The sequence below is a fragment of the Hydra vulgaris genome, chromosome 07 (assembly GCF_038396675.1).
Source record: "Hydra vulgaris chromosome 07, alternate assembly HydraT2T_AEP".
Classification (NCBI taxonomy): domain Eukaryota; kingdom Metazoa; phylum Cnidaria; class Hydrozoa; order Anthoathecata; family Hydridae; genus Hydra; species Hydra vulgaris.
Genome location: NC_088926.1, coordinates 20,678,854 through 20,691,374, shown reverse-complemented (window position 1 = coordinate 20,691,374; position 12,521 = coordinate 20,678,854). Strand labels below are relative to the sequence as shown.

Sequence of the window (12,521 nt, the reverse complement as noted above, 5' to 3'; positions counted from 1 at the left end):
ATAAGTTTATTGTTTTATTTTTTATAATTTTTTTGCTAACAAATTTAAGTTGATTCGCTCCTTGAAAACAAAGAACACGGTTTTGCATTAACTAAATTTTGAAGACCCTTGTTATTACATTAAAATTATAAAAATATATTTTACAAACACATTGCAGTTTATATTTTCGCTTTCCTCTTTAAAAACAAAGTTAAATAAAGGAAAATCATTCTTTTTATTGTGGACTTGAAAATTATTTAAACTATTAATTTCTTTTATTTTATTCCATTTAAATTTCTTTTTATTTCCTATTTTGTTAGTTATGCTTTTTTTGTTTTTGAAACTTTTTCCGCAATGATTAATATTATAAATCTTGCAAATGGCTGTGACCAAGTTGTTTAAAGTACTCACGTGTGGTCATACAAAACAAAAAGCTGCACGCGCTTCCTGGGAAGGCTTGTGTAATTATCAATTTAATCAAATCTAGGCAATTTTTTATATACCTGTTTTTAATGCTCAGGAAACCCATATGGTCTTGATGATGTCAAAGAAAAAAATTTCACGCATCATTCTATATTCATTGACCTTTCAAAACATATAAGGATTTTGATCTGCAAGTATATGGATTACTATATATGGATAATGGGGCATAGCCCCTACTTTTTTGTAGTGGAATATTGTGATTTGCCTTAGCTAGACTAGCTAGAGCTCTGAAACTTTTGGAATTTCTGTAGTCCCAATGAACGTGCATGTTAAAATTGATTTTAGGGCCCCAAGACATTAAGGGAGGACTGGGACAAGTGCCATACTTTTTTTGAAGTAAAATCTTGTGATAGATTTTTTACTACCTCAAGACAAACTGCAGCTCTGAAAATTTCACTGTTTCTGTAGTCCTGATATATGTGTGTCAAAACTGTTTCAAGGGCAGGCGACCAGAGAGTCCATGGTCCGGGGCACTGGGGCCACTTATTTTCTTTAAAATTTTTATTTTTTTTCATATTTTCGATAAAGTAAAGATAACTTTAAAAATATTGTCTTCAAAAATTTTATTGGTTTGTACTTGTCCCTTTTTATTTAATTGTTTACAAAGTAAAATATAAAAGTATAAAGTGTCAAGATTGTGTTAAGATTTGCTTAGATATGTCAACGGTTAAATTATACATACGTCCATATGTCCAGTTGTTGTTACAGGTGCATCAATGATATAAGTTATGTTGCTAACTGGAACCTAACACTTTTCTGTTCTAGATGACCAGAAAAGTTTGCTAAAAGGACCATGCAGGTGCATAAATGTTACCATAACATCTGGCTCAATATTGTCAATTTCATTTATCATACCAATACAATAAAACGTATCATGTTTACACAGAATAAATCCACCAAATTTTATTGTATTGATGTTAATTAGGTGATTAAGTTAAATACTTTGAATACCAGAAAAAGAAATCATGCCTGTTATATTAAAATCTTCACTTGTTTGTTATAAGCTAACAGTATCTATAGATTCTGGTTTAAATTGATGATAGTTCCTAGTTCCAGGAATTGTTCCACTTAGCTAAAAGCATTTTTTTTTTAAAGTGGTGCTCACTTCTGTCTTTCAAAAATGAGAAAAAATTATCCCTTTAATATTATATACAGTAGTCCCACCGATCCCCACCACGCCCCTGGTAGTACCGCGCTCAACTTGTTTCTCCCGCGCAGCAGCCTTGTTCGTCAAGGTTCGTGTTTCAGAGTTATAGAGTTGAGAGAGGGTTATAACCACTATTAAGTAGCTTCCTCATCTGTAGTGGCCTTCTCAGCCTTGAGGGGGTGAATAACAAAAAAAAAGGACAAAAATCAAACATTTTATTACAATTCAATATCTGGAAATGGCCTTGCATTTGCAGCTAATTGTCTTAAAGTGCCATTAAAACCATCATATGGTGACTTACCATGACTTGTAGCAATAATTGTCCACTCTGCATCAATGTCAAAATCATCTTTATGGAAACAGATATTGTTAAGGCTTTTGTAGTTTTTATACTGTGCAGCACAACCATCTGAAAAATAAAGAATCTTTGAAATATTAGGATGATTTTCTTTTAAATAATTTACTATTTGTGTCTAACTTCATACACAAAATCAATGTTGTGCTTATTATCTTCTGATATGAAGCAAAATGATTTTTCTTTAAGCTGGTTATTTTTGCTTAATAAAAAGAGGGCAATGGGGTGTAACATGCTTTAACTTTCCCACCAATGGTAACTTTAGATTTCATCTTGAATCACAAGCTTGATTTTTGTATTGTCTTAGAGGATTTTGTAAAAAAAAAAGTTTTCTGTAAAATCATTTAAGACAGTACAACAGTCTTTTGCCAAATTTTCCTTTTGTTGCTTTAGGCATCTTGCTTGATATTTTGCAATGAGGAATGAGCTTTTAACTTGTTTATTGCCTCTGATAACATCAATTTATATTCCTTAGTTGTTGCTGTCTGACAGATCAATGTTGTTCTACCTGTTTTCTTTTCAATTCAAAAAGTTTAAAATTATACTATCTAAAATTCTGTTAAAATCAATATTTTAGATGGGTGACTGAATTTAATCCATATACTTAAAAATCAAAAATCTTATAAACACATGTACTTTCTTAAAACATTTTAAGAAAGATCATTGAATGCAGAATGATCAAAAGCGGAACGAAACAAATATAAACCAAAAAAATTTTTTGAAGATCTTATTTTCAAAGTTATCTTTATTAAAAATGCAAAAAAAATTTATTGAGAAAAGAGGGGCGTGGCCCCTAGTGCCCCAGCCTTATAGATCCTCTGATCATCTGCCCTAGAAACATTTTTAACACATTTTCATCAGGACTATGCAAATGCTAAAATTTTTAGAGCTCTAGTTTGTCTGAAAAGTTGTGAAAAATCTATCACAAGATTCCACTACAAAAAAGTGGATTTCCATATATCCATATAAGGAAATCCACATACTTACAGATCAAAATCCTTATACTTTCTGAAAGATCAATGAATACAGAATGATGTGTAAAATTTTTTTTTTTGATATCATTAAGGCCACATGGCTTTCTTGAGCATTCAAAATCATATTTATATAAAATTGCCTAATTTATTTAAATTGACAAATACAGTACTTAAAAACAATTTTTTACATTTCTCATCATTTCATTGGATTCTCCATCCTTGAAAATAGTCATTTTCAAATTTTTAAGTAAAAAGATTAAATATTTTTAAAGTTATGTAACTTGAAACCTCTAAGTAAATGTTGCAATTCTGAGGAGGGGCCTGGCCAACATCTGTTTAAAGTAAAATGATCATATTTCAGGATCTTCTTGAAGCCATTGGCTAAAATTTTCAAGTAGTTTCTTATTTTACTAAGTACTCTCAACTGTATAATAATTAGCAAAATCTGAGATATAGGGTGACATTTTTAAAAATTTCCTGGGTCATTTGACATGGAATTACCCACTGTACAGTTGTTGAAATCCTGACCATTTAACCATATATAAAACCATTTGCTAAGTGCAAAAAAGCCTGATAAATTTAGGTTTAGAAAAGATTCAATAAAAGGAAAGCTTTACCACCTATAATATGAAACATTTAAACAATAATATTTTTTTAATATTTTCAAATCATGTTTTAATTCACTATTTATTACTTAATTTTATATCATTTTCTTAATAAATCTTAAATTCAATATTTGTTCCTAATTTATAAATTATGTTCACAGTGAGTCACCTTTTGTATTGTCCACTCTGATGATTATAGCTGTTGATTTAATCAACTTGACAACTGCCAAAGCAATAAGGAAACGCTACTGCTATCTGGTGTCAGATTCATAAAACTTTAAATCTAAACTCATCATTGGAAGTCCATTATTAGGTCATCACTAAGCTCCATTATTCACAGTTTACCAAGTCTTGTAATTTATTTCATAAGTTAGATTTTAGATTTTTTAATATTTTTTAACAGTGTCATAAACAAAGACAAGTCTAACATTCGATCTCTAAAACATGCCTCCATTCTTATCACCACTAATAACCCCACTTTTCCTTTCATCTAAGAGAAATCGGGTAATCCATTGCTAAACATTCATTTCACTCCGGTTCGATTGATTTGTTATTATTTGATTCTGGTTCGATTAAATTATTTCTCTCCTAAACTCTTCTACTGCTTTTTTTCCTCTCTTCGTATGATGTATCTGGGATAGTTTTTGAGGTTATTAAAATATTTTTTTCAAACTGCAGTATAAAAGTTGTCCTCTTTAGGGATTTGCAGTAACTTCTGGAGTAACAAATGGTTCTATCCATGGTCCTGTATTGTTTATCATTTATATTAGTAATCTTGCTGACAATTTATACTCATAAACATTTACTTCAGTTTTGACAAAATGTTTTTATTTTTTGATCACTCAAAATAAGCAGCCATTCTTGAATCAAAACTCTATGATAGTTTCTCTATGATTGCAGTGGCTTGTAAATTTAGCTCAAACAAAACTCAGTTATTTACTGAATGGTAACACCCTTACTAAGTCATTTGCTTTACATCATTTCAGATTATCATTCACTACTGACTTCTCATGGAAACCATATATACAATCCACTGTAAAGTTAGCATCTACTAAGGTTGCCTGTTTTTTTTTTTGCTTGCAATTTCCTTAATCCTGATTTACATTAATTGTGTAACACAATTAAATAAATTGTAATAAAAATATAATGCAATCAATTCTAAGTAACATATATGATATTTAAGTAGTATATGTATTAAGAAATGTATATGAATAAATAAATACAATGGTAATAATTTAAAGCGATAGTTTAAAAGCTAACTACTACACTTTTATCTTTTTTGCTGAAACAAATGATTTATTTTTTTTTAGTTATTTTTGCATTTTTTGATTGATTCACTTTATTTAGCTTTCAAAACTAAAAGATATTGCTCCAAACCTAGAATATAAAAGGTTACATTCAACAACTGCTGTCAATGAAAAGTCACAGGTAAGCATTTAACATTAGAAATTGATGCATATATATATATATATATATTATATATATATATATATATATATATATATATATATATATATATATATATATATATATATATATATATATATACAGCCCTCTGAATTCAAAGTTGAACACTTTCAAGTCAAATTTTTTTGCCAACCTGATGCCGACCTCTAAAAGATTGAGGTCAGCAAATTATTACCAACCTCATTTTTCCTAATTCCGAGAGTTGTATGTATGAATATATGTATATATATATATATATATATATATATATATATATATATATATATATATATATATATATATATATATATATATATATATATATATATATATATATATATATATATATATATATATAGTTGTATGTATGTATATATATATATATAGTGGTATGCATGTATGTATATATATATATATATATATATATATATATATATATATATATATATATATATATATATCTATTTATATAGATACATATATTTTTTTAAACTATTCTCTTTACTTCTTATTATGTACATGCATTGAATGATAAAACCAATAGTACAGTGTAGTTAACATACATCAATTAAAAGATTTATTTGAAAAAAGCATTCTTTTATTTAAAAAAAGAGTTGTTTTTTCTGTTGATAAAGTTAATATATTGTTGTTAGCATTATTTAGAGATGAAAACAATGCATTTTTAAACTATAATTTTTGATAAGAATTTTTTGGTCACAGGACAATCATTTTTTATTTGAAATTTTTATAAAAAAATTGTATATATATATACAATTTCTTTTTACTATATATATATATATATACAGGGGCAGATCCATCATTTTTCGGTGTTTGAGATAACTAACTTCCTGACATGGAACAAACACCAAACATTTATATGTTTATATTTATGTCAAATAAAGATGCTTTGCAAAACATTGTGATGATTGGAGCCTGGAACAAAAAAGCCCTAAAAAATTGGCCACAACTGCCCCAAACAGTAACAAGTTGACAAAAAATTTTTTTTACTATTCTTAACTAAAGTTATATTTATCAATAAATTTTAAATTTCATACAACAATCTTTTAACATTCAAAAGTTATAACCATAAAAATAATCCCCTCAAATCATAATCCCCTGATTATGACCATATAAAAATTAAATCCCCTTCAATTTGTAATCCCCTCAAATTGAGGGGGATATAATTTTTATATGGTCATAAACTTTGAATGCTGAGAGATTACACTATGAAATTTAAACTTTATCGATGAATATAACTTTATTTATATTTATCGATAAAGTTAAAATTTCATAGTTAAAAGAATAGTAAAAAATATTTTGTCAACTTGTTGCCCTACATTTGGGGTAGTTGTGGCCAAAATTTTAGGGCTTTTTTGTTCCCAGGCTCCAATCATGGCAATTTTTAGCAAAGCATCCTTAATTGACATAAAGATAAACATATAAATGTTTAAAGTTTGCTCCATGTCTGGAAGTAGTTATCTCAAGTAACAAGCTGGATCTGCCCCTGATATATATATATATATATATATATATATATATATATATATATATATATATATATATATATATATATATATATATATATATATATATATATATATATATAATATATATATATATATATATATATATATATATATATATATATATATATATATATATATATATATATATATATATATATATAGTTAGCTATGTGTATATAGAATTATGATTTTGGCTAGCTTTGTGTTATTGTATAGTTTTATGAATGATTTGAAAAAAATACTTAGCTAATTTTTTTTAAACAGATTGGTAATGATTGTTTAGTTGGTGAGTCCACAACTTGTGCACAGAATACATCAATAAAAAAGTCAGTGATTGGTAAACACTGTGTTATTTGTTCAAATGTGCGAATAACAAACTGTATTATCATGAATCATGTTACAATTTCTTCAGGGTAAATTTAAAATTTGAAAAACAAAAATAATTTACATTTTAAAAATCTTTTAACATAAATTTAATGTTAATATAGAATAGATTTATTTGTTATGAATAATGTAAATTGTATGAGTTATTACAATTAAACTTTATCAATCCACAGAAGCAACCTTCATAACAGTATTATATGTGACAATTGCTATATCCAAGAAAATGCATCTCTTACCAACTGTCAAGTGAGTGCTGGACAAACAGTGAAAGAAAACAGTGAGAAAATATTTAAAATTTTATTTTCAATTTTTTAAAGATTTTATATGTTGCAAGTTTCTAATTGGTTTTATGGCTGTAGACACCCATAAATATGAAAACATTTTTTTTCCCCTTGTAATCCCTATTATTCCACCAAAACCATCACAAGGTTCACCTAAAATAAAATGTAATTGTTTATTAAATCATCTATATAATATTGCTGATTTAATATTGCTGATAACTTAGTAGTAGTAGTAGTAGTAGTAGCAGCAGCAGCAGCAGCAGCAGCAGCAGCAGCAGTAGTAGTAGTAAAAAAACTGTTGATAGCCGTTGCAACCGAGGTAATAGTGAGAAAGAGTCATATCATTTAGTTTTATAAGAAAATGTGAACAAAAGTATACGCAAATATCCTACATGCGTAAACTTTAAATTATGTAATGTTAAAATATACTTAAACATATATCAAGTTTTACAGTTTGACTTTCACTTAAAAATTACATTGCATCAACCTCTCCTTAATTTTGATCTATAGCATTTATTTCTGTTAAAAAAAATTATATTGGTAAAAAATTTTGTAAGACATTGTGCCAGCGTGGCCGAGTGGTTAGCGCGCAGAGCTTCTGAACAAAGAAGCCATGGTTCAAGTCCTACCACTAAATTCTAAATTGAGTGTGCAACAACGACAGAATCTAGATACCCATCAAAATAGTATTATACTCCTTTTTTTTTTGGTTTGGCTTTTATATTAAGGATTGTCCATAAATTATGCAACACTAAATTTCCCTAATGAACAAAGCAAAAAACAAAATTTTCCTCGTAAAGTTGTAAGTTAAATAAAAAATCAAAATAACTCATTAAGTTTATTAAAAATCGCCACCTAAAAGAACTTAAGATCTCCTTCTTTTTTAAAAATAAATTTAGTGTTGCGTAATTTATGGGCGATCCCTTAGCGTTTTATAGTCTAAAGTTTTTAATGATCTAAGATCTTCTAAGTTCTGCCATTTGTATAGCATTGGGTACAAATGTCTGTAAGTGTAAACATCTTTAACATATGTTGAGTTTGCCGGCAGTATATGGAACAATCATGTATAATAAATCTATAAAAGTTAGAAAACTTTTGAATTTTGTTTTAACAAAGAGAAAACTTTTTTGCTGTATTATTATTTTTTTGCTATAAATATTGCTATAATTGTTATAGAAATATACTATAATAAACATAATATATATAATATAATATAAACATAATATAATATAAACATAGATATACTATAATTAAAAAATTTTGCATTAAGTATTGCTATAATTACAGCAGATTAAAAAATATTTAAAATTTATTAGGGGAGGTCTTCAATCCTCCAAAATGACACTGATGACAGCGCACTAAACCACTGAGCTATCAATATGCGTTAAGGAGAAAAACAAACCTTATTATAAATCTCTTATAAGCTCTAGGTATGCAGAAAAAGTGTGCATGTTAATACTTTTGCTCTTAAAGCAATTTTGCAATCAAAATGAATTGTTTTATGTAAAAATATTGAAGTAAACAAATGATAGGTATAGAAATGATTGGTGTGGAATAGATAAATATAGAAATAGTAGGTTTGGTAAAGACCTGTATTTTATGGGTCGGTAAAGCTAGGATATATATAAAGAAAAAATATAGAAATGGGCAGTGTGGAATAGACTTACAAAGCCCTGTATTTTTATGGGTCAGATCAGCTAGTATGTATATAAATCTTCTATATATATAAAGGGCAATGTGTGTGTGTGTGTTTGTTTGTTTGTTCTCTATAGAAATCCAAACCGCCGGACCGATCTCGATGAAATTTGGCATGGGGGTAGTCCTCGAGGGGGAGAAGGTTCTTAGCTGGGTTTTGACCCCGTACCCCGACCCCCGGGGTCAGGGGGCCCAAAAATGGGCCCTCCTGACCCAGGGGTCAGGGGGGCCCATTATTTGGGCCCATTTTTGGGCCCATTTTTGTGTACAGATATCAGGTAAGCCAGTTTAAATATTGGCCCGGGCAACGCCGGTTAACTCCAGCTATATATATAAAGGGCAATGTGTGTTTGTGTGTGTTTGTTTGTTCTCTATAGAAATCCAAACCGCCGGACCGATCTCGATGAAATTTGGCATGGGGGTAGTCCTCGAGGGGGAGAAGGTTCTTAGCTGGGTTTTGACCCCGTACCCCGACCCCCGGGGTCAGGGGGCCCAAAAATAGGCCCCCCTAACCCCGGGGTCAGGGGGCCCATTTTTTGGGTCCATTTTTTGGGCCCATTTTTGTGTACAGATATCAGGTAAGCCAGTTTAAATATTGGCCCGGGCACCCGGGCAACGCCGGGTAACTCATGCTAATATATATATATAAATCAAATTATTTATCAAATCCTATTTTTGAGGTTCCTTTAGTATGCAGTGTTTGAGAACAATGTACCAATATAATGGTCCCTCTGACTGAATGGCAATAACCATACGTTCTACTTTCACACCATAATCATGTGGTGCCACGGTTTTACCATCAAAATGTTAGATTAAAGATGGTTGAATAGACAAAGCTGTTTTAAGTTTAATCAGAGTTGTGACTTACAAGCTTTTACCAGCTCTAAAAATAGCAGATTAATGGACTAATGAATATCTAATTGATAACTTAATGAATATCTTTATGAAAGTAACTTAATGAATATCTTTATGAAAGTAACTTAATGAATATCTTTATGAAAGTAACTTAATGAATATCTTTATGAAAGTAACTTAATGAATATCTTTATGAAAGTAACTTAATGAATATCTTTATGAAAGTAACTTAATGAATATCTTTATGAAAGTAACTTAATGAATATCTTTATGAAAGTAACTTAATGAATATCTTTATGAAAGTAACTTAATGCTCTAGCTCAAGCTTTTGATTTAAGCTTTTTTTTGGGTGATTCCAACAACAGCTGAGAATTGTCATTGTTATTTTGAGAGGTATACTTTGTATATAATTGCTTTATATAATCATGTTTCATATTTTTTGATCCATATTTTTTGCTATCAACTGATGCTCATCAACTGTATGGCTGGTTGATACACAGCTTTTTCTATTATCCATTTCTTCTTCTTAATTTTTATATTTTTGTCAAGGATACCAAACCTATATAAAAGGATACCAAACCAATATATAAGCTATACAAAAAGCCATAAATTTTCTCTTCAAAAATGTTTTATAACCATCCACAAGATTATTTAACTTTTTGGTGATGCCAGTTCTGGACACTGACAGCTAAATTTTATATTCCAGAGCTGCTTCAAATCTTTTGCTCAACTAGATGGTGAAAGTAGCCAAGAATGTGTTGAGCTTCTAGAATAGTTTTGAAAATGGCCAAATTTTTTGTTTGTAATCCATATTCAGCAGCTGAAACCAGCAATTCCATGGATTCTTTTGAACATGGTGGTCTAAAGTTGTTTGCCTTCCTCTTTGATACTCTCTTGGCACTTATGTTGGATATACTTATGGGAATATATAATGACTAAAATAAAAAATGATTTAAATTATATTATTTTTAACTTACCAATAATAGTGAAGTTAATTTTTATATTATATTTACTGTTAACTTCAGCTAATTAATAAAATATCATACAAATTCTCCAATATTTCTAATAAGTTTTTTAAATCTAATTTCTCTAACCAAATAAGTTTTAAATTAAACTTATTTTTTATTAAGTTGCGCTTACAAAACAATTATTCATGTTATAGAAATGATTTCATGAAATAATAAAAGGTTTTATGAGATAATAAAAAATAGCATCACACTAGTATGCATGCATGGATGTATGTTTATATGTATGTATGTATGTATGTATGTATGTATATTCTTCACAAATTTATTACTTAGGATGAATTAACAATAGATCAAAATCAAAATAAATAAAAGTCAAGACCAATACCAAAGAAAAAATTTTCCAATATTTAATACATTTTCAACTTGTTATTTTATGAGTATTGAATATAACATGGAAATGCAACACCAGTTAGATTATAAAGGTGTGACACTTTATTACAAACGGTGTGACACTTTAAGTGAGAAATTAGATTATAAAGGTTAAAAAACAATATAAAACACTTTAAGAGAGAAATAATGTTGGCAATGGTAAAATGGATTAACCTGTTTGTTCACATCTTCACTTCTAACAAGGCTGTAAGCAATCACTATTAGAGGAATTATTATTCACTATTACTGGAAGAGAAAAGATGAAATTTATAAAGCAAGATAACGATTAACAGATGACTTAAAAGATTGCAAATTATATGAATCATGTTCGTGAAAAAAAACTAGATTAATAAGAATTTTTAGAGCACTTAGGAACAATCACAGATAAAGATAAGACCTAATTGAATAACAAGTAACAAAAAAATGAGTTTTAGTTGATGGCACAAGAGGCGATAGCTCTTTAGAGCAGTGTCTATTATAGTATTTATAGAAAAGAGAAAGAGAAGCAACATACCGATGATGTAATAATGGTTGAAGTTATGTTGCAAGAGCAGGTCTAACTATGTTAACAATGTCTTTTTGCACTTTGTCTGGAAGAGAAAAGGAATTATTCGAAGATCTGCTCTAGGTATGGCAATAGTATTCCATACAAGGACCAATTTGATATATATAGAGATAAAGAATAGAATTCGGAGTAAAAAAGTGGCAAGCATGCTATAGAGATGCAACTTTAGCTAATTTTACAATGGATTTGATATATGGTTTCCAAGAAAGATTTAATGTAAGAGTTAATCCTAGAAGATGAAGGGTAGACTCATAATGGTAATGTACTCATCGAGTACACTACCATTTATAAATATAGGAAGATCTAGATTGTTGCTATTACGATTAGCTGAAAAAAGTTTTATCTGAGATGAAGTTCACCAGCCACTGGGAGCCCCATGCTGTAGTCAAAGTGAAATCCTTTTCAAGCTCAAATGCTATCTCCGAGTAATCAGAGAGTGTTGGCTTATCAAGACAAGAATAAATGGTAATATCATCAGCGAACAATGCCATTTTAGATGTGAGGATTTCTAAGAGATCGTTAATGAAGAGAAAGTTTAGGGCCAAAGATAGAACCTTGAGGAACCCCTGAAGTTTTCAGGAAATGAAGAAGAGTGCTGTCCATTGAGGACAACTCTTATACTACAATTAGTAAGGAAAGGTTCATTAGTCATAAAGATGTTACCTAATACACCGTAAGAAGAGAGCTTATGGAGAAGATCCGCATGCTAAACTTTATCAAAGGCTTGTCGAGAGCAATAACCTCTCCTCATCTATCTAATGCACAGTAAAACCTATTGGTTTTATTGTACTTTATATTACCGTTAACAAATCAGCAGTAGAACAAGAAG

The 12,521-nt window shown here is 29.1% G+C and overlaps 1 protein-coding gene across 2 annotated transcripts in view; it reads left to right on the top strand.

Annotated features, from left to right (window-relative positions):
• LOC100205664 (translation initiation factor eIF2B subunit gamma) overlaps positions 1–12,521 on the top strand; it is a 54,856-nt gene that overhangs the window by 31,530 nt on the left and 10,805 nt on the right. For both annotated transcript variants that reach the window (XM_065801328.1, XM_065801327.1), the window contains exons 8-10: positions 4,891–4,971; positions 6,780–6,928; positions 7,073–7,176. In XM_065801328.1, the coding sequence (XP_065657400.1) occupies positions 4,891–4,971; positions 6,780–6,928; positions 7,073–7,176 (334 nt within the window). The remainder of the gene's footprint in view (positions 1–4,890; positions 4,972–6,779; positions 6,929–7,072; positions 7,177–12,521) is intronic.